The 27,536-nt window shown below is 41.7% G+C and overlaps 1 protein-coding gene across 4 annotated transcripts in view; it reads left to right on the forward strand.

The window, feature by feature from the left end:
• Positions 1-16,165: 16,165 nt before the first annotated feature.
• Positions 16,166-27,536, forward strand: part of LIN9 (lin-9 DREAM MuvB core complex component) — a 72,623-nt gene continuing 61,252 nt past the window's right edge. The window contains exons 1-5 of one of the 4 annotated variants that reach the window (XM_023730928.1): positions 16,166-16,272; positions 23,655-23,687; positions 24,261-24,387; positions 25,164-25,258; positions 26,877-26,981. In XM_023730928.1, coding sequence (XP_023586696.1) covers positions 25,256-25,258; positions 26,877-26,981 — 108 coding nt within the window. In that variant the 5' untranslated portion in view covers positions 16,166-16,272; positions 23,655-23,687; positions 24,261-24,387; positions 25,164-25,255. Of the gene's footprint in view, positions 16,273-18,471; positions 18,982-23,654; positions 23,688-24,260; positions 24,388-25,163; positions 25,259-26,876; positions 26,982-27,536 lie in introns of those variants that run through there. The other 3 variants (XM_023730929.1, XM_004375882.2, XM_023730927.1) reach the window with 3 other exon arrangements.

The raw sequence follows: 27,536 nt of genomic DNA on the forward strand, positions 1-27,536 counted from the left end.
TTTAAAAAGTACTGAAAAACTTCTATTAAACTTAAAATGATTTAAAAAAAAAATCAAATCCCAGACCCAACATCCTTGAGATCTTTAATGGTGACACTAACCTTCAACTTCCTCACACCCAGGATTTGATCTTGTTTTTGTTTCAGTATCTTGGGAGTGGGGAGCGGGTGGTGGTTTTGGAGGCTCCTACTTAGCCTTTAGCCTTCCCCACTATAACAGCTCTTACTCCACAAACCAAGGACCCAATGAGGAGGGTTACTCCAACTGCCAAGTAATACGCTAAGGGATTAGGGAAATGACCACTGTTATGGATTGAATTGTGTCTCCCCAAAATATGTGTTGGAATCCTAACCCCTATACCTGTGGATGTAATCTAATGTAATCACCATTCATAATGCAATGTAATGCAACATAATCAACCGATTGAGGTCATATCAGAGTAGGGTGGATCCTAAACCTAATTCTTTCTCTTTTTTTTCACATTTTTAAAAAATTTTATTGTTGTACTTTAAGTGAAAGTTTATAATTCAAGTCAGTCTCTCGTACAAAATTTACACATACATTGTTATGTGACCCTAAGTGCTCTCCATATACTGTGACAGCACATTCCTCCTTTCCACCCCTGATTTCCCATGTCCATTCAACCAGCTCCTGACCCTCTCTGCCTTCTCATCTCACCTCTGGACAGGAGCTGCCCATTTAGTCTCATGTATCTACTTGAGCTAATAAATCTAATTACTTCTGAGTTATATAAAAAGCAGCACAGACACAGAGACATACGCACAGCCACAGGGGGAGACAGATGCCATGTGAGGATCATCAAGCCAAGGAACCAAGGAATGCCCGGGACTACCTACAAAGAAGGTATCAACATGGCCAAAACTCTGATTTGGACTTTTAGGAAACTAGAAAACTAAGAAGGGAAGGAGTCTCAGACTGCAGTGCAGCTCTGAGGAAATCTTGGCCAGGCTGATGAGAGGCTGTATTAATTATGCTTCAATTACCTTATTTGTTTGCTGAAAAGATTCACAGAACTCAAAGTTTATACTCACAGAAATGTTTGTTACAGGCAAAAGATACAGGACAGCAACAGCAGTAGGTGGCTATGCCATACAGGGTCTAGAGATCTCAGGCACTTTGTCCTCCCACTGCAGAAAGGCACAGGATGTGCTTTGTCTCTGATCTGGAACCATTAACAGTATACATACCAGGAAGCCCAAAATCTATTTACAGCGGAGATCTCTTACAGTGAGCTGGTCAGGTAGGCATATTCCAGCTCCATGACCTGCCATAATCATTGAAGCTCCCTACCATTACCCATTGCTGTCGAATCGACTCTGACTCATAGTGACCTTATATGAAGCTCCTTAAGTTCCGCCAAAGAAACAATTACTAAACAATGCTGACAGGCTGGTACATCCTGCCCCCCAAACAACTCACAGACCGACGGTTGCAGAGCATCATTTAATGTACGCCATAGTGTTGACCAAGGGTTACCATCATGACCCAGGCAGCTCTGTAGATAAGCATACAGCCAATCCATGCTTGAGGTTAACCTAGGCCATGCAGGAGCCCCAGAGCATGCACGACCATTATAGGAAATGGCTCAGCTCTAGCAGCTCTGCCATGCTCACTTATTGGCTAGGAACAATCTGGGGAGAGCTTGGTGTCTGTATGAATGCTGTGGCAGATCCTAGGGTGCAGCAGTTGGAGACTATCAGCCAACTACAGTCGTCCTTCGGTATCTGCAGACGATTGGTTCCAGGACCCCCACAAATACCAAAATCCGTAGATGCTCAAGTTTCTTATATAAAATGGTGTAGTATTTGCATATAACCTATGCACAACCTCCTGTATACTTTGAATCATCTCTAGATTACTTATAATACCTAATACAATGTAAATGCAGTGTAAATAGTTGTTATACTATATTGTTTCGGGAATAACGACAAGAAAAAAAGTCTGTACGTGTTCAATGCAGACGCAACCATGGTAGGCCTAACTACATAGTACATGTCAGTAACAACGTGACTTTTTTTCCGAATATTTTTGACCTGTGGTTGGTTGAATCTGTGGATGCAGATGCCACGGATACGGAGGGCCTACTACACTACTCACAGCAGAAGATCTAAGTGGCACACCTCCATAGCTACAACAACCCACTTAAGGAAAACTTTTTTAAAGCCAACCCTTGTGTGGCCCCTGTTTATATCTCTAGTGCTATCTCTTGACACATCTCATCTTAAACTCTCCAGCCATCCTTAATGACTTAAAATTTCTGGAATAAAAGCCATGTTCTTTCTTATCTCTGGGCTTTTGCACATGACCCTCTGCCAATAATACTTCTTTCTTCTTCCACTTCCTCTCCTAACTTCTACTCATCCTTCAGGTCTCAGTTCAGAGCCCACTTCCCTAGGAAACCTTTCTCGTTCCTGCCCCCCAGTCTATGCTCCGATAGCACCCTGTTCTCAGACCTATTGCAGCACTCATCACACTCTCGTAATTGCCTGTAGAATTCGTAAACCCCACCAGACAGTAAGCTCTGTAAGGGCAGACACTATGTCACTATGTGCCTGCTTGTAGTGGGTTGAAGAGTATCCTCCCCAAATTCATGCCCACCCAGAACCTCAGATTGGGACCTTATTTGGAAAAACAGTCTTTGCAGATGTAATTAGTTAAGGTGAGATCATACTGGTTTAGCGTGGGCCTTAAATCCAACGACTGGTGAAGAAGAAGAGAGGACACACAGAAGAGGCACAGACAGGGGAATGCCATGTGTCTTAGACATCTAGTGCTGCTATAACAGAAATACCACAAGTGGATGGCTTTAACAAACAGAAGTTTATTCTCTCACTGTAGTAGGCTAGAAGTCTGAATTCAGGGTGCCAGCTGCAGGGGAAGGCTTTCTCTCTCTGTCAGCTCTGGGGAAAGGTCCTTGTCATCAATCTTCCCCTGTACTAGGAGCTTCTCAGTGCAGGGACCCTGGGTCCAAAGGACACTCTCTGCACCTGGCACTACTTTCTTGGTGGTTTGAGGTCCCCAAGTCTCTCTACTTCCTTCTCTCTTGTATATTTCAAAAGAGATTGGCTTAAAATACAACCTAATCTTGTAGATTGAGTCCTGCCTCATTAACATAACTGCCTCTAATCCTGCCTCATTAACGTCGCAGAGGTAGGATTTACAACACATAGGAAAATCACATCAGATGACAAATGGTGGACAATCACACAATACTGGAAATCATGGCCTAGCCAAATTAATACATATTTGGGGGACACAATTCAATCCATGACACCATATGAAGACAGAACAGAAATTGGAGTGAGGCCAAGGAATGCCAGGGATTTGGGGCAAGCACCAGAAGTTAGGAGAGAGGCATAGAACAGATTCTCCCTCAGAGCCTCCAGAAGGAACCAACCTTGCTAACAGCTTGTTTTTGGACTTCTGGCCTCCTGAACTGTGAAAGAATAAATTTTTCTTGTTTTAAACCACCCAGTGTGTATTAATTTGTTATAGCAGCCACAGGAAACTAATATACTGCCAAATAACTGATAAGGAGTTTCTAAAATCAAACTGAGGCTTATGTTGAGCAGCTTTGAAGAGAGCTTAGAGGCTCCCTCTAGAATGTGCTGATAACTGTCCCGGCCAAGATAAATCAAGCAGCAACATAGTCACAGCTGCAGTAGTAAGAAGAAATAGGAAAACTAAACTGGGAGGGACCACCTCCATGTTTTAAGTGCTTGCACTTGAAATAGTAGAGGCATGGCTCCACAAATGACTGAGGGCTCTGCCAACTTCACCCAGATCTTCTGACTTTCAGAAACAATTAAGACTGAAAATTAAGCATAAGTACCTCTGTCACCAGGGAAGACAAAAGGCCCTATGTTACAATTAAAGTTCAATGAGGAAATGAAAAGAATTGTTTTTAGATACCATTGCACAAGTGGTTGTGATCTCTATAACACCCAACACTAAGATGAGGAAAACTTTTGGGTCTGAGTTCACCATCATTGAGACCCTTGCCCAAACCTGACTATAGGTAAGTCCCTTCAGGTACCCAACAAACCCCTGTCAATTTGTTGGGCCAAGATCTTCTAAATCAGTCTATTTGAAAAGTACACTGAAAAAGGATAGATTATTTTGATTGGTATAACAAGGTCTTAGAAAAGGGACAAATTATTCTAAATTGCTTCTCTAAAGGATCTATAAAGCATGTGAAAGACAGAGTTAAGAAAATATTATAATTTCCTACCTCTGGATGGTATTATTAAATTAGATCATAATATTCCTTTAAAGAGCTTTATTCTGATAAGTTTACAAATAAGTAAGTGCTTATATAAATTCAATATTCCTAGTATTCATATAAATGAATGAAAGTGAATTTGTTCTGACAAAAGTTTTTATGCTTTGTAGTATGTCAGCTAAAAACAGTTTCCAAGATCTTTTTGATAACTAGGCTAGACTGAGTATATGAGATGTATTCTGTTAAAGGAAAAGAGAGTAATTTTGTCCTAAAGTAAAAAGACTGGTTGTTTCAGAATAAAACACACACACACACAGACACAGACACACACACACACACACACACACACACACACACACACAAACCCAGATGGATACAGAAGGTCATGGAAGGTCAGAAGAAAGTTGAATAGAAGGTTATCTAAGATTTAACAGGTTTATTTACAGGGTTGTTAAAAAGCTTTAATATTAAATAATATGCAGACCTAGAATTGGTTTTCTACTAGGTTGTTCTTAATGAAAAGTTGTAAAATGACAGAAGGCTAAACTTAGTGCTAAGAGAACAGCAACGAAAGAGTCAAGCCTCCTCGCAGAATGGAAATCTTTAGAAGGTGAAAGTTTTATTGAAAAATTAGATGTTTAAATAGACTTTATACCATACAGAATAATTAGGTTTATTTAATATGTTATGAATTACATGAGAAATCTTATCAAAAGACATGCTTAATTTTAAGCTAAAATTGAGTTGAATATTATTAACACATTTCAGAAATCATATAAGTTCTTAGATATTTGTCAACATTCTCTCTGTCCCTGTTATGTTCTGGTACTACTTTGCCTGATATTAGACAACAAAAGTATAGTATTATCAGTCACAATTTCAGTTTTTTTAAAAGTATTAACTTACTCACTACTTATTTCTTTAGTTTAAAAAGTAGCATCATCTAGGCCAATGATTTTAACTGAAGAATTCACATTGTTTACCCATAGAGCTTTTATTACTATTCAGATGTTTAGAGACTTGATAATCTTAGTATATTTTTAGTATATCCTGACTATTTAGTATTATGTCTCAAGATTATTATATGATATATCTGAAGTTCTTTGAAAATAAGGTTACTTATTATGTTTAGAGATATTTTTGTCTAAAGTTTCTTTTTAATTGACTATATTTAGCTTTGCATTACTTTTGTAGTTAATTCCTGTCTTAGGCTGGGTTCTCTAGAGAAGCAAAACCAGTGAAGCGTATATATATAGAGAGAGATTTATCTCAAGGAAATGGCTCATGTGGTTGTAGAGGCTGGGAAGTCCCAAGTCCATGGATTAGGTATCAGGCTGGAGGCTTCTCCTAACTAACATAGCTACAGGGGCTGGAGAACCCAAGATCGGCAGGTCAGATGGCAGGCCACTGACTCAAGTCCCAAGAACTGGAGGTCAGATGATGACAAGCTGGATGTAGGATCCAGAGCAAGCAAATGAGCTTTGCCAGAATGTCCATATATATATATATATTGGATGCAGGTCACACCTCTGAGGAAACTCCCTTTACGAGTGATTGGCTGATCACATCAGATCACATCATGGAGGATGACTACATCATTACATAACTGCCAAACCATTGAGAATCATGGCCCAGCCAAGTTGACACACAACCTTAACCATCACAATTCCCATAAAGTCTTTCACTTTTAAGAATTATTGTTATAAGTTAACCACGGACATTTTAACGTTGACATCTGCAGATAAGTTTTACTTTACTAATTCACTGAAAACACTTGATGAAAGCATTTCAATAGAAATAGACTAAATCAAGATTTCTAGAACTCTTATACAGAAGCCAATGAGATTTTCAGGCTGCTAATGATCCAGAATTACATGGAACCAAAAATTAAGCACACAGGACTAAATAAACTAAAACAATTACTATCAGGTTTATATGAGAATATTGCTGATGTTCAATGTTCTATTGTCTAGAATAATTACTGGAAAGTCCATAGTCCTTCCTTATGTTGCCCATACTGACTCCACACTGTTCAATCTGAATTGTTAAAATATTGTCACAGATTAAAGAAGCCTTTGATGACCAAAAGCCAGACTCCAAAAATCTGCCTAACTTTATCCCCAGGAGGCTACGTATATTAGAAAAGACACCTGAAGCACGCACACAGACACACACACACACACAAAAGATTATGTATCTTGAGGAGACTCAAGTTTATAAAATTTTTGAGCTTGTGCCCTAGCGCTCTGTCACCTTGTGTATTACTGAGGTGTTCCTCTAAAAAATTTGACTATCTACTCCATGCACTCCTTACCATCATATTATAAGAAGCAGAGTGACTAAGCAATGGCATGGTGAATATACTAGATAGTGCCCAGCTACTGAATAAAAGCACGGTAGCATCTGGGGTCTTAAAAGCTTGAAAGCAGCCAACTATGTTACAGCACAACTAAAAGACATGCAGAAGAAAGTGCTCTTATAGGTCTTTCAGCTCAAAAGGGAGGAATGATAAGGAGGTTCTAAAATCAAACTGAGGCTCTCAGTAAGGCTAAGATGGCTGATGACTAGGCTCTCAGTAAAGGATTAATCCAGATCACGCTGAGTAAACAGGGAAGAGAGACAGAAAGAAAAGTAATGTATGTGCTTAGAATGTTCCAGGAAGCATGTGACGCAAACGTGATGTGCTCGGAAAGAATGTGCGCAGATGGTCCTCCGGAAGGAGATTAACTGATGTGAAGAAAGAACTGTTTTTGAAACCTTTGTGGGATTAGTCATGCCTAACTTTGTGTATAAAAGCTCAATTTTGTCTCCAGAAAGACAGAGCATTTTGGAAATTCTCTCTGAATGCTGCCCAATTCGAATCATTATATTCCCTCAATAAAACTCTTTACTTTTGCTTTCAATAGTGGCTGGTGGGTTCGAACCACCAACCTTTCGTTAGTAGCCAAGTACTTAACCACTGCACCACCAGGACTCCTTACACTGCCACACAGTGGGCGCTTGATAATTATTTGCTTAACCACCATTGGTTAATTGCACCCTATTGAATTTCCTTGAATACTGAGGTTAAGAAGAGAAAGCAAAATCAGTGATTATTCAATTATTCAATGATTATTCAATGTTTCCTTACATCCCATGGACACATGTCCTGAATCAGCAATCTTTCTGAATTAGAATCCATCCACAAATCTGATCTATGTTGAGCCACTGGACAGCTTTCTGATGACATCTCCCCCTTGGGTAGCCTAATCTGATGTACTCCCCTAATTGGTGTTCCCCACAATTCGTTTAGGAAATTCCGGACAATGTCCGAGTGTGTCTGCGTGTGCAGAGAGCATGTCTCAACTGTGCTTCCCAAGAACTAATCTTCCATGACTTTTCCATAGCTTGTTACCCAAGACATTGGTGAAAGAGGTTGCCATTATTCCTTCAAGGAGGTGTTATTCTTCCTTAGCCTTGGCTCCATTATGCTGGTTGAAAAACAAAGAAACCTCCATAATTAACCTGGGGTACACAAGTAAATGTTGCCAAGCACAGTGTCTTTAGAATTAGCATCTCGGAAATAACATTTAATTCCTTCTGGGCACAATTTAGGGAACCAGGACATAGGAAAGAGTGGCAGGGAGCTGGTGTTCATGTGCTGGGATGCTTGCCAGGTGTTTTACGTAAGTGATCTCATTTAATTCTCACTATAGCCCTAGGAGGTAGGTTTAATGATCCCCTTCCCTATTTTATTTTTAACCAAATAAAAACTTTTACCTGGGTCTCAGGAGAAACAGGTATTTGATGATCCTCCTAGGGGTCGTTCTAAGGAAACAGAACCTGCCAGGAATTCAATCTGCATCTTCCTGTAGCCACTTGGGTCCAACAGGAAAAGCAGCTTCTCTTTCTAGCATAGTTTGCAGAATAGTAAGGAAAATGTTTGGCAGAAAAGACAGAGTGAAAAGGACAGCAGCTTGTGCTTGGTCTTTTGTTTGCAGCTAGCATTTAAAATTGCCCAGCAGAGCCTCTCTGACTTTGCATCCTCACTAAATGGCTTGGAAAGCGATCCAGTAAAAAGTGACAATCAAAGATTTCAGATTGAGACAAAACCCAAAATGTCTAAAAATAAGATTTTTAAAATTGAGATATAATTCACAAACCATTTAACTAATCTGTTTACAGACTACAATTCAATGGGTTTTAGTATATTCAGAGTTGTGCAACCATCACCACAATCAATTTTCAAACATTTTATCACTCAAAAAGAAACTACATACTCTTTAGTGGTCTTTTTCCATCCCCTTCCCCCCACCTCGCTTCCCACAAGCAGCCCTAGGCAACCACTAATCTACTTTGCCTTTCTAGATTTGCCTTTTCTGGACATTTCATATTGTCGGGTGGATATTTCAAGTGGAATCACACTACATGTGGTCTTTTATGACTGGCTTCTTTCACTTGGCATAATGTTTTCAAAGTTCATCCACGGTGTAGCAAGTATGAGTACTTCATTCCTTTTATGGCTGAACAAAAAATCTATTGTATGAAAATGCCATATTTTGCATATCCATCAATTAAAGGGCATGTGGGATGTTCTCACTTTTTGGCTATTATGAATAATGTTGCTATCAACATTCACATACCAGTTTTTGTGTGTACATATGTTTTCATCTCTCTTGGGTATATATCTTAGTAGAATTGTTGGGTCACATGGTAACTCTGGAGCCCTGGTGGTGTAGTGGTTAAGGGCTCAGCTGCTAACCAAAAGGTCGGCAGTTCAAATCCACCAGCCCCTCCTTGGAAATCCTATGGGGCAGTTCTACTCTGTCCTGTAGGGTTGCTATGAGTCAGAATCGATTCAATGGCTCGATGGCACCTAACAACAACAACATGGTAACTCTATGTTTAACCTTTTGAAGAATTGCCAGACTGTTTTCCAAAGTGGCTGCACTATTTTACATACCTACCAGCAGTGTATGAGAGGTCCAGTTTCTCCACATCATCCCCAACACTTATTATTTAAAAAAAAAAAAAAAAAATAGGCATCCTAGTGGGTGTGAAGCAGTATCTCATTGTGGTTTTGATTTGTATTTCCCTAATGACTAATGATGTTGAGCATCTTTTCATGTGTATATTGGTCATTTGTGTATCTTCTTAGGAAAAATGTCTGTTCACATCCTTTGCCCATTTTTAAATTGGTTTGGGTTTTTTTATTATCGGGTTGTAAGAATTCTTTATATATTCTAGATACAAGTCCCTCCCTTAGATATATGATTTCCAAGTATTTTCTCCCATTCTGTGGGCTGTCTTTTCACTTTTTGATAGTGTCCTCTGAAGCACACATTTTAATTTTGATGTCCAATTTATACATATTTTCTTTGAATGTTTTGTGCTTTTGTGTCATATCTAAGAAACTGTCACATAATCCAAGGTTCCAAAAATTTATACCTATGTTTTCTTCTAAGAGTTGCATAGTTTTAGCTCTTACATTTAGATCTTTGATCTATTTTGAGCTAATGTTTGCATATGGTATGTGAAAATAAGAAATAAGATTTTAATAAAAACTTTGTATCACAGTTTTCATTAGGGAGGTTGTGTCACATACTAAACCCCACTAAACTTGGGTATTTCATCCAGAATATCTACCATACGTAAAGAATTTTACCTTTTATTATTTTATCAACATCTATCCTCATACTGTGATCTAGGTATGACAGTGTAATTAAGTTCATCTCCCAGATAGAAAAACTGAGGCAGACAGGTGCAACAACTTGTCCAAGATCATAGTGTGCACGAGTGATGGAGCCAGGTTTAGAACCCATGTCTCCTGGCTCTCGTTCCTGGTGCCTCTTTCCACTGCTCAGATTACACTGCAGTACGAGGATTTTGTAGGGCATTACCAGGATAGCCATTGAATATGTTTTGTGTTGTAAAAAAGGTGTTCTAGTAAAGGAAAGAAACCAGTGCTTACTAGAAGGCTTGATAGGCACTTCATTTACATTACATCTTTTAATCCTCATAATAACCCTTTGTTATGGATTGAATTGGTTCCCCCCAAAAGATAGCTTGAAGTCCTAACTCCTGCACCAGCGAATGTGACTTTGGGAAATAAGGTTTTGCTTTGCAGATGTTATCAGTTAGTGAAGTCATACTGGAGTAGGGTGGGTCCCAATCCCTTTATAAAGGGATTGAGCTGTACTTTATAAAAGAGAAGGACAGATGAAACAGAATCACACAGGGGGAAGACAGCATGTGAGGATCCATCTACAAGCAAAGGGATGCCAAGGGTTGCTGGCAGCCACCAGAATCTAGGACAGAGGCATGGAACAGTTCCTCTCTCACTCAAAGTCCCCAGAAGGAATGGACACAGTCAAGACCCTGAATTTGGGTTTCCAGCTCCAGAATGGTGAGAAAATAAATTTATGTTACTTAACGCCACCCATTTTGTGCTATTTTGTTATGGCAGCCCTAGGACACCAATATATCCTTCAAGAGAGGGAGGAAGAAACTAAAAATTCCTGAGAGCCATTAAGTCATTTGCCCAAAGTCACAGTCAAAGGAAGAAACTAGTTGCTGTTCAGTCAATTCTGACTCATGGTGACCCCATGTCAGAGTAGAACTGTGCTCCATAGGGTTTTCCATGGCTGATTTTCAGAGGTAGATAGCCAGGTCTTTCTTCCTATGTACCTCTTGGTGGACTTGAACCTCCAATTTTTCAATTAGCAGCTGTTATAGACTGAATTATATCCCCCAAAACTGTGTGTCAACTTGGCTAGGCCATAATTCCCGGTACTGTGTGGTTGTCCACCATTTTGTGATCTGATGTAATTATCCTATGTGTTGTAAATCCTAACCTCTATGATGTTAATGAGGCAGGATTAGAGGCAGTTATGTTAATCAGGTAGGACACAATTTATAGGATTAGGTTGAATTTTGAGTCACTCTCTTTTGAGATATGAAAGAGAGAAGGGAGCAGAGAGAGAGAGGGGGACTTGACTACCACCAAGGAGAAAAGCCGGGAGTAGAAAGTGTCCTTTGGACCCAGGGTCCCTGCACTGAGAAGATCCTAGACCAGGGGAAGATTGATGACAAGGACCTTCCCCTAGAGCTGGCTCCCTCCTAAGCTATGAGAGAATAAACTTCTGTTTGTTAAAGCCACCCACTTGTGGTATTTCTGTTATAGCAGCACTAGATAACTAAGACAGCACGGGAAGGTGTAACAGTTTGCACCACTCAGGGACTTTAAAGGAAGTAGGGGAATTGAAATTTGAACCCAGATCCTGGTGCCATCACTCCCAGAAAACTAAACCCATTGCTGTCGAGTTGATTCTGACTCATAGCCACCCTAAAGGACAGAGTAGAACTGCGAACTGCCCCATAGGGCTTCCAAGGCTGGAATCTTTATGGAAGCAGACTGCCACATCTTTCTGCCTCAGAGTGGCTGGTATTTGCAAGCTGCCAACCTTTTGGTTAGCAGCCAAGCATTTAACCACCGTGTCACCAGGGCTTCACTACTCCTGGCATATTTGAATGCTGGAACCTGAAAGAGCTGAGGCTGGGGTTCTCCTACCAGCTCTGTAAATTTTTCTTTTTTTTTCAATAAAATGAAGACGCTTTTCATCTAATTATCGTGGAGATTATCAAGTGAAGTGAACTCTGTAGTCTTTATTTTTTTCATTACCAACTCAAATTCTCAAAACTTTCTGAAAAGTATTTATAAAAGCATTCACATACAACAAAGCCTTATTTAAGCTTCAGTGGTAGAATTCTCCCCTTCCATGTGGGAGACCTGGGTTCAGTTCCAGGCCAAGGTACCTCATGCACAGCCACCACCTGTCTGTCAGTGGAGGCTTGCATGTTGCTATGCTGCTGTAAAAACGGCATGGGGGCATCATCATCTGACCTCCTCATCTAACTTCAAAAGTGGGGAGGAGAATCATTTTCAGCATCAACAGCCCAAGGCTGACTGCTATGAGGTGGAGGAGATCAGATATACCTCCACCCTCCAAACTTTTCACCAGTTCTCACACCAGCTGTCCCTCCCTTAGCACTCTCTACTTCTCTGCTGGGTTTGATAATTCATTGCAATGGCCACACAGAACTCACAAACTGTACTTACAGTTATGCGGTTTATTAGAAGTTAACAGGTTACAATTCAGGATACAGTTTTTCGATCAGGACAGCCTCTTCTCAGCCGTGCCTGCAGGCAGACCTCTCTCTGGCCCTCGGCCTCTCAGCCATCAGCCCCTTGGGCCTCTCGGGCTGCCCTGACTCTGCCCTGCTTGGGCAAATGTTACAAAGCTCTTAAGCTCTACCAGTAAGTGCCCAGAGGCACCCCACTCTACTGTAAGCTTCGGGCTAAAGGCACTCAGGTCTCTAGCTCCATGGGTCAGCAAGCACAGCTCCACTGACAAGTGCCTTGAGGCACCTCACTGCGCCAGCAAGCCTCCTGCCTGAAGGTGCTCAGGTTTCTTGCTCTATGGTTCTCTGCCATGCTTGCTGCCACTTCTCGTCCTCTAGCACTGTCTTTGGTGTTACAGTTCTCTGTCTCCTGGGTCTAGGAGGTTCTCACCGCAGGGACCCAGATCCAAAGGATGAGCTTCGCTCTCGTCTCTTCTTTCTTGGTGGTAGTGAGGTACCCCCTTTTCACCTCTGGGATGGTTCATTTTAAGCTTAGCGGGATGGCAAAACTGACCAATTCCCTTCTTAGGGTTCCATGCACCTTATTTGCATGGACTCACCCCACAAAAGTGCCATGCATCTTATCTGCATTATTAGCAAGCTATCAATCCCCTTGGTGGGCCACAAGCACCTTATTTGAATAGTCCCATCCAATCATTTGGTGGGAGTTACAAGACCACGGTGAGAAAGGCATTATGAAAGCAATCCATCGCACCACAGATGCTGAACTTCCAGACTAAGACTGACTGGGAAGAAAGGCCTGGGAATCTACTTCCAAAAATCAGCCAACGAAAACCCGATACATTACAAGGATGAAAACCTGTTGTGCGTGCACAGGGCCCCCATGAGTCAGGGGCAACTCAACAGTAGCTAACAACAGCACAACATATACACATACAGTGTCTTCAGTCATTGCAATTGATATTTTACACAGAAATAACTCAATATATGATTAATAGGCCATGGGACTGGAAATCATAAAATCTGATATGCCTGAAATGTGGCCCATGTTTATTTTCTTACAGTGTATTTTTATTTAGCTTTTTGATGACTTAGTATCCTTATCCAAATTTTAGTTAAAAAAAAAAAAAAAGCAAACAAGTGCACATATATAATCTTGTCATTTTAAACTGGAGGAAATTTAACAACCCTGTGATGCTCACGCATTATTCTCACGTCAGAGGGAGAAACCGAGAGTGGGCCAGATTTCTGATTCTATCACCTGGTCACTACTGTCCTCCCATGAGTTACCAGGATGTCAGGAGGATCAAGCAAGTCAATGATTGTAAAACTTTTCTTAACTATCCATACAGTTAATAAGTGGTAGGTATGGGTCTGGAATATAGCTCCAGGCTTCAGGAAGAATCAGGGTTTTTGTTTGAAGTGTAGATCATCAAGGAAAGTGCCTAAAAATCTACATTTAAATGGTAGGCCTGTGTATGTTTGACAAAACTACCTTGTGATAAGGCACCCTGGTGTCTCAGAAGGGTTAAAAGCTAGGCTAACTGAAATGTTGGTGGTTCAAACCCACCCAGCAGCTCCACAGGAGAAAGACCTTGGCGATCTGCATCTGTAGATTACAGCCAAGAAAACCCTATAGGACAGTTCTACTGTATCACATGGGGTCCCTATGAGTTGAAACTGACTCTACAGCACCTAACAACAACCTTATCATAAAACCAGTTTACCTTGATCTAATGTGGATGTTCCCGATGGTTACATTAACAAAACTCTGCACAAAGCAAGCTTCTCCTACTCAGCTAACCTGCTTCATGTTTTATTCCTATTCTTTCATTCTCTTACTCATCTCCAGGTTGGTACTGAAGTGCAAGTTGCTGAAACCCCCCAGGTGCTGACTATAGGGAACAGTTTTTCATCTTCTTAGAGGGCAGATCAGAATGTGTTTAGAAGGCATATGAGAGGTTAAGTATGAGGGAAGAATTGTTTTGTAAAATTAAACTTTTTCATACCCTGCTGCCCCTCCTACCTCAGTAAGTGGCCACGCTAACTACTCAGGTTCCCAAGGCAGAAACTTGGTATTATCGATAATACTCCCTTTTCCTCACATCCAGTGAACTGCCAAGCCTGTCTTTTTCACACCTCTTGAGAGGTGGAAGCTTCCTGTCTCTCCATCCCCTCTGATACTACCTACTCAGTAGTAGTGGTGGCATCAGCAGCAAACATTTGAGTCTAAATGCGTGCTACGAACCATTATAAAGACTTTACATCTATCAAATTATTTAATCCTCACAACAACCGTTATTATCTGCGTTTCAGATGAGAAGCTGAAGCTTGGAGAACTAAGAAACTTGCTTGAGATTACATAGATAGCAGCCAGAATACCAACCCAGGCCTTCTGAACCTCTGCAGCCACTAGTACAGGCATCTCTCCTCTCCTGCGCCTGCCCCAACGCTATTCCTCCTAACTGGTTTCCAGGACTCTCGTCTCCTGCCAATCCATTTTCCACATTTTTGTCCTAAAACACAAATGGAACCATGCTACCAGAGACTTCTCTGGGGCTCCAGTGCTCTTAGCAAGTCCAACCCCTTAGCCTGGGCTGGCCTTTGCGTACCGTTCCGTTCTCATCTTGGTCTACCACTTTTGAGTTCCTGTACTTCACCCATACTGTATTTTCACTGCTTAATTGTCTCCCTTCCTCCCCTACAACCTCCTCCCTCCATAAGTTCCTGAAAAGGACTGGAGCGCGATAACATTTGTTAAATGAATTGCTGAAAAGCAGCAGCGGTTCATTACTGGACAGTTTTACAGACGGGAATTGTGAAATCTTTCTCTGGGCTTCTTTGAAAACTGGATGAATTCTCATCCAGGGTTCTCTTAACATTTTGATCAGGGTACTTCGTCACCTTGTTCTCTTAACATTTTGATCAGGGTACTTCATCACCTTGTAGTATCACTATTGGTTTTTGTCTGTATCCTCAGGAAACCTGTTATTCATGTTGTAATTCTCTCCCAGCTCACTGCATGCGCCAGGGCAGAATGGATGAAGAAGCTGAGCGGAACAGTTCTTAGGCGCCGGCCTAAACGACTAACTTCCTGACCTCTCAAGGTCTCTCTTCCAGACTCCCCGCAGCGCAGGTTCCAAGAGTCGGGAGGGGTGGGGGTCCCCGAGTTCTGGACGGACACAGTCGGGAATCTGCGGCCTGGGTCCCTCCCCACACCCGCCCCGCTCTCCGTAGAAAGGAGGGGATGAAGACGAAGGAGAAACGTGGTTTTTGGGAACCGTGAAAAATATACTCCGAGTAGGGCCCCCTTGGGTAACGCGACCAAAAACCAAGGGCTTCTCTAGCCCCGCCAGGCCCACAGGTGCCTCCTCCCGGCCCCCGCCTCAGCCTGCCGGGGCCTCCCTCCCACTTTCCCTTCCCTTTTCCCCTCGGAACAAACAGCTTGCAGTTCCCGCAGCTGCAGCGCGAGACGAGAAACGCGCGCCGGGAGCGAGCCCCGGAGGGGGCGGGCGGCGCGGGCCGGGAGTGGGGCCCGGGCGGGACTCCGGAGCTCGCGCCGCTCCCCCCGCGCTCCGGCGCCGGGCCCGGGCAGGGGAGGTGCGCGACGGGCCTCTCCGCGCCATCTCCCTCCTCCCGCCCGCCGGCCCAGCCTGGGGCGCGGGTAGAAGGGCGAGGCGCAGCCCAACTCGGCGGCACACCCTCCCCGGGAAGGCGCGGGCGGAGTCCGGCCCACCTCAGCCGGCCGCGGCGGGAGCAGCGCAGAGCGGCGCCGCGGGCAGCGAGCTCGCATTCGAACCTCCCTCGCAAAGACAGTCTCCGCCCCACAATGCACCGCGGCGGGCAGCCTTTGAAAAAGCGGCGCGGCTCGTTCAAGATGGCGGAGCTCGACCAGTTGCCTGACGAGAGTGAGTAGCACCTCAAAGCACCCCTCCTTCTTCCCGCCGGCCGCCCGCCCCGGAACTGCCCCGGCCAGGACGGGCGGCCGTGCCCTCCGCCGGAGGGGGGACTAACTGCCAGCCCCACCGTGGTCCTCCTAGTCCTTCCACTCCGGTGTTGCCCCCGCGTCGCCGCCTTTGTTATGGTGTCTGTTGTGTTGGTTTCTGGGGTTGTGGGAGCGCCAGGGCCGGAAACCGAAAGCTCGGAGTCCAGCCCGTGCCGGGCGGAGGCGGTGGCTGCTCCCCTGGCCGGGCTGGGGCCACCCGGCCGAGGTGGAGGAAGAGGGGCCCCGGTGCGCGGGGGCTGTCCTCGCCGCCTGCACCACTCGCCCAGCGCGGAGAGACGCCTGCCGGGGTTATGTAACTCGCCTGTCCCGGGGCCCGGGAGGGCTCGGGCTGGGGAGGGGGTGGTCACAGCCCCGGCTTCTTGCCTCAGCCTGTGATCTTGTCCTGTCTCAGTTCCTGCCTCTACAGGCACTTGTGGTCTTCACTGTCCCCCCTCCCCACCGGTGTGTCCACCTCTAGAAGTGTTTCCGTGTCAAGGGGCTAGCCCCTTTCCCTGGGACCACAGGTGGCTGTGGACCCTTCCAGAGATAATCCAGACTGGATACACAAGTGTTCAGGTAGCCCCCATCCCACAGACTTTGTTCTGTGTGTGTGTCTCTTTAAGATTCATGGGAGTACCCTGTACACATGGATGTGACCAACACAGTATACATATAGTACTCTTCCTGATACCCACCCCTGTGCAGTGCTCACTAACCACGGTTACTCTGCCATCCATGGGATCTCTGCGACATACATGCTCACTTGTGTTTAGTAAGTAAAAGCACCAATTCCATAGTTTAAAGCACAATGAACTTAATTTTGTAATTTTCAAAATTGCACAAATTATGTAAAAAGGCAAATAGTTTAGCTAATTAACAGAAAAGGCCCTGAGTCCACACTCACTTTTCAGTTTATGTATACATAGCATTTGTGAGAGTTTTAGTATAACAAAAAGAAGGCTCAATCACTGTTAAATCATTTGTGCAAAAGGCAAACAGACTTGAAATGACAGCTATATACAGCCAATTCTGTTTTGTTTGTGGGGTCCCATATCCTTAACGTGTTGTAACGTAAATAAAAAGCTCAAGTTGTAGTTCAGTCAAGCCAGTGAAAAGTTGTATTAAAAGAGTTTGTGTTTTAATTTGCTCTAGATCAGCACTAAGTTCCAATAGAACTTTCTCAGTGATGGAAATGTTCTATTCTGTGATGTTCAGTAGGGTAGCCACTAGCTACATGTGGTTATAGAGAGAGTACCTGAAATGTGGCTAGAGTGCCTGAGGAGCTGAATTTTAACTTCTGTTTAATTTTTATTAAGTTTAAATAGTCACATGTGGATAATAGCGCTAGACTGTCCGTGAGTTTTATTGTTTCTTGATTGGAGAATACAGTTCATTGTGGCTTAGGATGCTCCCAAATAAGAGTGGGCCTTCTAAGCACAATGTACTTCTTATCTGAAAAAGTGTTTTGTTTTGTTTTGTTTTCCCATCTTCCTCATCTTTACTGTAAAGAACTCTTATCCCCTTATAGAAGTGTCTGTTTTGTAGTCATTCTGTTGAATAAGACGTGTTTTAAGTGGCTTTCGGTACACCTCTCATTTGGAATATTTTGCTTCATCATCATCATGAAACATTTATCGGGGACTTCCTACGGTTCTTTGAAGGAACCTGGGAGTCATGTTGTTGTTGTTAGGTGCCATGGAGTCGATTTCGACTCATAGGGACCCCATGTTGAGTAGAACTGCCCCATAGAGTTCTCTAGGCAGCAGATTGCAGCTCCACTCTCAAACTATATGACCAAATAATTGCTATGACTGTGCAACAGAGATGGTACGTGTGTGTGTGTGTGTGTGTGTGTGTGTGTGTGTGTGTGTGTGGCCTTACCTGGTTTGTCACACTGCCACAAATCAAGTATACATAACTACTTCATTTATATGGAGAGGCATTATTAATGACCCTGGGGCAGGGTCTTGAAAAAAGGAAAGAAATTTCAGTTTGATAATGGAAATAACAACATGTTTCTTTGCCAAGTTTAGGCAAGGAGACTGACTAAATATATTAGCTAATAGCATAAAATTGTCAATAATAAACGCTGCCATTGAGTGAGTACTTGCTACGTACCAGACGCTGTGCAAAGCATTTTACATATATTTGCTTATTTAATCCTCATTTCAATTGAGGTAAGTACTTTTAAGAGTTTGACTTTCTATATATGAGGAAACTGAGGCTATCTTCAGCCCAGATCTTTCCTCTGAGCTCTTGCACTTACCATCTCTTACCTATTTCACATCCTCTTTTAGATGCCTCAAAGGCCCCTCAAACTTCCCAGGTTCAAAATATAACTGTCTCACTCCAGGACAGAGATAATTTCGGTGGTTTCTGTCTTAATGAAAGCTCCACGATTTATCTGGCAGAGGTCATCTTTGGCACTTTCCTCTTTCACTTCCCCTATTTAAGCCTTTATTGTAACTTCTTCCTTTTAAGTGTCTTTCAAATCTACTTACTTTTCACCATCAGCCTAGCCCAAATTGTCACCATCTCTCATCTGAACACTTCAGCCTTCCATTAATCCACCCCTTCAAGATGTGCGTACACACACAGCGAGAGCAAGAGAGCCAGAGGATTCTTTCAAAATGTAAATATGCCAACGTCATCCTTCTGCTTAAAACCCTTTAGTAGCTATAAGACTCTGTGTGGTCTGACCCCTCCCCACCTTTCCAGCCTCATTTTGTCTTCCTCTCATTCTGTCCCTTTGAGCTACACTGGACCTTTTTCATTTCCTCTACTCACCAGACTCCCTTTTCTGCAGGACCTTTGCACATGCTATTCTCTCCACCTGGAATGGTCTTCCTCCCCTCCTCCTCCCTTCCCCTCCAATTAACTTCTACTTATTCTTTAGATCCCATTTTAAGCTGCTTCAGAGCGATGTTTTCTGTCCTCCCTGACTAGATTACATCTTGTTACTAAACCGTTGACTAGCACTGTGTAACTCCTTAGTGGCTGCTGTCACAGTTGTAGTTTCACGTGTTTATGTGACTGGTTGGTGTCTGGCTCCCTTACTCTGTTAGAGCCGCCCGCCCCCCTGCCAACAGGTTTGGTTTGTTTTTGTGCGTGCTTGCATTCCCAGTTCCATGCCTCGTGCCTGGCTTACCTCCCTGACCTCTTCATACCACTCTTTGCTTGTTATTCTTCAAGCACAGTGGCTTTTTTTTTTTTTTCTCATCTGTTTCTTGAATATTCTAAGCTAATTTCTACGTCAGGGCTTTTTACCTACTGTTTCTTCTGCCCAGACTCATTGTTTAGTCCCCTGCTCTTCTCGTGGCTAGTCTTTCTCAAATGTTACCTCTTCGGAGAAGCTTTCTCTAACCACACTAGGTAAAGTACCCTCCCACACATACACACACTGATATCACCCTATTTCCTGTGTAACAATTACTGTGAGCTGTAATTGTCGTTTAGCTTGTTTATTGTGTGTCTCTTTCCACTAGAACGTAAGCTCCCCGAGAGCAGGGGCTTTATCTCTCTTGTTCCATGGGGTATCCCCAGCCCCTAGAACAGTTCTTACCACAGGCATTCAACGAATACTCGTTGAATGAATGAATGAACATACTCAGCTAGAGCAGGGTTCTAACTTAATCATACTCACCTGTGTGTAAAATCAACGTTCTTAACCCAATAGGGTTTGTTGTTGTTGTTGTTAAAGTAATAACAGTAACATTATATAAAAGTTAGTCATGTGCCATGTGCACTGATTGGAGCTCTTTTACATGTACCATCAGCCCTCCATATCCATGGTTCCGCATCTGCAGAACCGCGGATCGAAAATATTACCAAAAAAAAAAAAGCACTCAAGGGCCTGGGGACAACGCGGAAGGCAGCACAACACTAGTTTCGGCCCCAGGAATGGTATGTGGCTGGGAAGGAAGACGCTCCCAGGGAACGGAGGCAGCCGCACCCTGACACAATTTGGACAAGTGAGGACACTAGGAATGGGGTTGCGAACTTACGCCCAGGTACTTCTTGGCCCAGCGGAGGATCTGGCGGAGCTTGTTTGTGGCAGAGTTCTCGGATCTGGAAGCAGAGTACAAAGTTGGCAGGTCCAGGACCTAGCACTCTGCACTGAGTATGTGCGGGCGTCCAGAGTCACCCAGGACCTCCTACCCGAAGGACCCCTGGCTCGGAGGGTAGCCTGCAGCAGGAGGGCCCGTGTGCGGCTGTCCTTAAAAGTGCCTGCTTTGATCCAGCCTTTCCTGCATCCGCCCTAACCTGGCCATAACGTGGCCCGACCATCACTATTCCACGTGAAAGCAAAACACTTCATTCCTGTGCTGTGTTAAAAAATACATACTACGGCCGTTTTACATAAGGGATTTGAGCATTTGCGGATTTTGTTATCCGTGGGGGTCCTGGAACGAATCCCTCGTCGATACCAGGGATGACCGTATTACTCATTTAATCCCCATTTTACAGATAAAAGAGTTGGAAACCCTGGTGGTGTAGTGGTTAAGAGTTCAGTTGCTAACCAAAAGGTCAGCAGTTTGAAACCACCAGGCGCTCCTTGGAAACCCTATGGGGCAGTGCTACTCTGTCCTGTAGGGTCACTATGAGTCGGAATCGACTGGATGGCGACGGGTCTTTCAGATGAAACAGCAGCACAGCAGTAGCAGCACAGAAAGATTAATGCGGAAGGTACTACAACAAGGAAGTAGAAGTGCCAAGATTCAAATGCAGCTAGTTGGTTTTGTTTTTTTTTTAATAGTGTTTTTGGTGAAAGTTTAAACAGGAAGTTAGGTTCTCATTTAACAATTTCTATACATATTTTTCGGTAACATTGGTTACGTTCTTTGCTTTCTCTTTATTTCCATTTTGGTTGTACTATTTCCATGAATCTAGCTTTCCTGTCCCCTCCAGCCTTCTCAGCTTTGGTCTAGGGTAAATGTTAACTATTTGGTTTCATCTAGATGATTATTTTTGAGAAGCACAGTACCCACGGGTGATATTATCTTATGGGCCAATCTGTCATTTGCTGAAAGGTGACCTCTGGGAGTGGTTTGAGTTCCAAGTTTAAAGAGTATCTCAGGGCGATAGTCTCGGGGTTCATCTCATCTGTAACAGTGCAGCAAGTTTGGCCTTTGTGTTTTAGAGCCTGTATTTTTCACCACAATGTAATACTGCCTTACAAAAAAGGAAAAAGGTTAAAGGTCAGAATCACCAAGATATACTTCCTGCCTTCATGGAGCAGGAATGGATATCCATGTACCTCACACCTTTTCCTTCAGATGTCTGCTCAAATGTCACCTTATCAGAGAAGCTAATGAAAATAGCAGCCCACCACACACACACACACACACACACACACACACACACACACACACACACACACACACACACACACACAGCACTCCCTTTCCCTATTTTCCTGCTTTATTATACTTATTGTCATTGTACTTGTAATTATCATCTGATATGCGTATTTGTTTTCTCTCCCCTCACTAGAGAAAAAATTCCATGAGAGTGTAGTCAGCGCACTATATATATTTGCTGAGTGAGTGAATGGTTACTTTTTCTTGAATGGGCCGTATTGTTCTTGCTGTTGTTGTTGGGTATCTTTGAGTTCGTTCTGGCTCATGGTGACCCATGTGACAGAGTAGAACTGCCCCATAGGGTTTTCTTGGCAGTAATATTTACGAAAAAGGAGCCCTAGAGGCACAGTAGTTAATCCCTGGGCTTGCTAACTGAAAGATGGGTGGTTCAAACCCACCAGGCTCCTCAATAGAAAGATGTGGCAGTCTACTTCCATAAAGATTACAGCCTTGGAAACCCTGTGGGGCAGTTCTGCCCTGTCCTGTAGGGTCCCTATGAGTCAGAATCAACTCGATGGCAGTGGGTCTTTCTCCTTTGAAAGGCTGGGTGGGTTTGAACTGCGAACCTTTCAATTAGCAGCGCAGCACTTAACTCATTGTGTCACCAGGACTCTTGCTAGCTACACGGGTATTTACACTGTCTGCTATTGCTGTTTCCCAGTTGCTTTTTAGTAAGACTTTATATGACCTTTTCTTTTTTTTTCCCCGAGTGTACTACGGTAGGTCATTTAACTTCACTTTAGCATAGAGAAGTTGTTGAGGTGTCCAGTTATCCATTCTCCACATCTAGGTAAGAGAGTTGGGTAAAAGCAAGAGTGACTTTGATGCTGATGGGTTTTCTATTCTATAGGCTTTTCATACTGGCTTGCAGAGGAAAAATCATTTGAGCTTTAGGGATCTGAGATACATAAAAATGTTTCATAGCCTGTACTGCCATACTTTATTGGTTGCTTCTCATTTAAAGTCTGGTATCCATTTATGTAAGTTGTAAATCATTGCTGCTTTTGTTAAATGCCAAGGGGAATTAATCTGTCTTTTCAGATTTTTGTTCTTCCTTTACTTTATTCCCTAAGGTTATCCTCAATTATTATTTTTCAGATGCCTTGGACTTCTTTTTAGTACATGTATCCAGGTCTCAGATTTAAATTTATTGCTCTCCCTTGCTCATAAAAACCTCTTTCTCTATCAATTCCCCTATATCCCCTTACCCGCAGATTCTATCCTTTATTCACTGAGAGAGAAACACTGCAACCCAGTGTTTCTCAAAGTGAGTCTTAGAGTTACCTGCAGTGAAATCCCCTGGGGAGCTTTATTAAGAGTACACATTCAGCATTTATGAGGAGCTTCCTGGTTATTCTAATATATGCTAAAGTTTGTTCTGACTACTCAGTGAACCCCTCCAACTTTATGCTGGCCCCTTTTGGCTGTTCTGGACTCCTTCTCCAGCTTGGATCTTTACGTGTTGCACATACCTGCACTCTAGACTTCTAGGGACTTACCACCTGCCATGCCAGTCCCTGGATCATTTGCATTTTCTGTTTTCACTATTCCATTAGCATGTCTGATCTTTGCTTCTATAAATGTCAGCTCCCTTTCTCATTTTCTTCTCTAGCACCAGAACACTTCAGAAGAGAATCCCAAATTGCTTCTATCTCTACTCTTCCTTTTTTCTTTCTTTCTACATTTTCTTTCTCACAACTTCAGCAAGATACCCAAATGTCTCTCTCCATTTTTTCCCGTGTATATATAAGTAGTATATATAGCTTGAATAGCCTGTAGCTTGAATTCTCTACTAGTTATTTCTAATTACACATCCCACCATCACTTTGAACACATTACTAAAACTAAACGAATCCACTTTTATCCCCAACCAAGTTCTTTTTGTCTCACTTTGATTGTGAAATAATTTGTTTTAATTTTAATTATTGATTTGTTTTAATTGTAGGTTCTTCAGCAAAAGCCCTTGTCAGTTTAAAAGGTAAGAATTATAGCATTTTTAGGTATGGCATGGGCTAGGAATTTCATTTATTAAATTAATTTGAATATGGTGTTACTTTTTTTCCCCTCTAAGTTGTGATGCATTATAGCTTTTAAGTATTGGTGTTCACTGATAACCTTAAATTCATATGCTGTTATATGAGGATAAGTCTTCAGATGTTAAAAATTATTAAGGAAAATTTTTTTCCTAAAATTATTGATTGAAGAACTTCCTAATTAAACATTACAGACAGACCTTATTTAGATGTAAAGCATTTATTAAACAACTATGCTGAGACGTATGTTTTCATAATAGTTTGTTTTTAAGAATTTTATCTTCTAAGTAATAATGGAAGACCCCTGGAATAAAAGAATTATAGTACTTTTCTCTTTCTGAGAAAAAAGTTAGACATGCTCCTTGGTCGTGCCATTTTTTTCTGTAGGTACATTAGACCAACTCTCTTAATATAGTTTATATTGAAATTTACTTCTTGAGTAAGAGTCTACTAGGTAGGTAAACTTAGAACCAAGCTAGACATTCTCAAAGGTTCATTAGTACTTTTTGTCTTTAAAGCTGCTGTGTTGTGCTTTGGGTTGATGATTTACTAAATTGAGGAGACCACTTATCTTCCAGAATGCCTAGGATCAATCCCATCCCACTTCTTTTCTCACTTGCTTCTTAAAATTAGACATCTGAAAAGGTATTCCAGTATTCTGTTTTTTCCCAATATTAAACTTATGTCTTTTAAAAAAACATACCTTTTAGAAAATTATAGAAGTCATATAAATTTATTTTAGGAAAAATTAGAAAATGCTAATGAGCAAATAGAAGAAAATGCAAATAACTTCTTAGTGTATATTCATCCCAGGTTTTCTGTGTACCTCTCTGTAAATAAACACATCCTTTTTTACAAAAATTAAACTCAACCTTTTTTATTTTTATAATATGTCAAACATTTTCTAGTTTGTGTACAACTAGAGATGCATACAGCTCCGAAGACGTTTCTTTGAATTAAGGAAAACAAAGACCACACTGATTTCAGTTTCACTAATCAGCAGTTTTATAGATTTAAGCAAAAAACATTCGGAAATGTGCTTTAAATTTAAGGTTAGAAGGGGCTTTTTCCATTGCCCTGCTTTCAGTCAGAATTGTACTGAAAACTTATAAGATAGTTGTTGGCAAATTAGAATGGAGGAACTACTAAAAACCAAACAGAAAGAAAATAAGACACACATCTTTTAGTGTGGAAATTTAATACTTTAACAGTGCGTTGCCTTATCAGATTATTTAGGCAGTTTGACAAAAAAAATACAGAAGAGATCTTTCATTTGTACTAAACTAAAATTATTAGTCAGTGTATTTTTTTCATATTGGTAAATATTTCAGATATATTGCTGTTATTAAAGAGGTAGTGTTCATAGTATGAAGTCCATTCAACTAAACTTAAATCTTATTAATAATAATTATTCATTACAGAGGGAAGCTTATCTAACACGTGGAATGAAAAGTATAGCTCTTTACAGAAAACACCTGTTTGGAAAGGCAGGAACACAGGCTCTGCTGCGGAAATGGTAAGGAATGAGTTTTTCTTACGCTTGAGAAGAATGATAGTGAGGGTGGCGCAGGACCAGGCAGTGTTTCATTCTGTTGTGTGTAGGGTCACTATGAGTCAGAACCAACTTGATGGCACCTAACAACATAACAGCAAATTGTCTATATTATTGTTATATGCTAGTTTTTATAGCACAGTGAAAACTTTCCAAGATTTTTTGCCCAACCGTAAGCATGTGAGTCCTTAAGTGCTACTGAGTATTATTGATCATATTTAGATAAATAAGCTGATCTGTAGTCACTGATAATCTGGTCATTATTAAGCATTTGTTAAGTAATTGTGTTTCCTTAAAGAGGCCAAACAAAAAACCCCAGTAACTCAAAAGTATACTTTTATTAAATATGCAAAAATTTTACATGGCTCTGGTCCCTGCAAAAAGATATATAAATAAGTGGCAAGGTATTAAAGTCTTGTGTAGATCAAGGGTGAGTACATTTAGGGGTAAGAAGTAGAGGTGATGAGCGTATAATTGACACAACTAATGATCTTGAGGCCTCTCCTTGTCCCCTGCCCAGGTCTTAGACTGATGTGATAGTACTAGCCAGAGTATTTGGGGGTCAGTCATGAAACAAGCCTGGAGCTGAGATACACAACAGCAGGCACAGTAGCCTGGACAACTGAACTCTGTGGATGTGAGCAACTTTCCCCACTCTATCAATTCCTCTACTATCATTGCCTTCTTCCTCACTGTCCATGGTCAGGGCAAGGGAACAGGAAAGAAGGACTATGGAGTATTGAGACTCTCTAAGTTGGTTTACTTCTAAGGGTCCATACCTATAGCCCTCACCCAGTTGGATTTTGCTCATATGTTGTGAGCCTTAGGCTCATCTGAAGCCAATTGTATCTGTCCCCCTTCCAAATAGGCATAAAGCTCTGTCTTAAGTGGTGGAAAAATGGTTTGAGGAAGGATGTGGATTCAATTGGTATATTCTGTTTGTTGTTCCTCTCTATTAATGAAACCTCTAAACCTAGGGTGGACTGTGGATGTTTCGTGTAACAGACTTTTAAGTCTATGATGTCATTATTATTTTGGTATGTTAAAAAAAAGTTCTACAGGTACTTAATCAGGTATCCATTTTGTGTATCTTGTATTTATATTCACAAATGGAAACTCAGTTAATACTTTTAGACAGCAGAGCTAGTATAAAATTATATACATTTAGAGGTACTGTAATCTGGCATCTTTTCCCTAGCCCAGCCGTGTGCAGCAGACACATCATATGATACACCCAACTGGTATTAACCCAGACACCAACATAGTGTGAACTGGAATTTCCAGAACTTATTTTCCTGTCTTCACCATTCAGGGGTACCAGTGTACTATGGTGACTTGGGTTCTAGTTTTAGTTTAATCATCACCTAGATGTTTCATTTATACACAAATTGCATAAATAGGTATCTTTCTGCTTTCTAAGTCTAAGATTATTTATATTTGGCGTCGCGTGCTTTGTGTTACCCATAATTTGCCCTTCCATACTGCTGATAATCCAGAATTATTTTCCAAATATAGAATTGTATTTTGGAACAAAAAAGAGAAGTATTCAGCTTTTTCATTAAATAAAAAATTTCTCTCATAGCCTTTCAGAAATTCAAAACGAAGTCGACTCTTTTCTGATGAAGATGACAGACAAATAAATACCAGGTCACCTAAAAGAAACCAGAGGGTTGCAATGGTTCCACAGGTATGTGTGTGCTGAAATTTTGTTCTAAATGAAAGGAAGTGAGCAATTGCTCAGCATGATAAAGTTTGTATTTGTTATTCTATTTTGAGTAATGAGTTCTTTTCTTTAAATCATTACTTCAACTCAGCTCCTATTATAGTTACTTAGACAAGGCCATTATTTTACTGATTGACTTTAAACTTGAGTAGAAAACTGGTTCTCAGCCTTAAAAATATACTCTTTTCTTTTAAGCATAGAGATAGTGAACTTTAAGCAAATGGATTTAGTTAATATGGAATCAATTTGGGGTTTTGCATGGAAATGAGAGAAAAAAAAATGTCTTATTTTATCACTGAGAGAAGTATGTAGAAGACCTTCTTTATCCAAAAGAGAAAAATTTATAGCATAAAATCATAATCTCCTTTTTTACTGTTGGCATCCTTTTTTAAAGAAAATCATAGTGGACACGTAAGAATCAAAGAAATGAAAATTAGAGAAGGAAATACGTCAAGAATACGGTTATATTTCTCCTATCAAACTTACAACTTCTGATACACTCTGTTCCTACTTCCATTT

Source organism: Trichechus manatus, unplaced genomic scaffold, assembly GCF_000243295.1.
Source record: "Trichechus manatus latirostris isolate Lorelei unplaced genomic scaffold, TriManLat1.0 scaffold00039, whole genome shotgun sequence".
Classification (NCBI taxonomy): domain Eukaryota; kingdom Metazoa; phylum Chordata; class Mammalia; order Sirenia; family Trichechidae; genus Trichechus; species Trichechus manatus.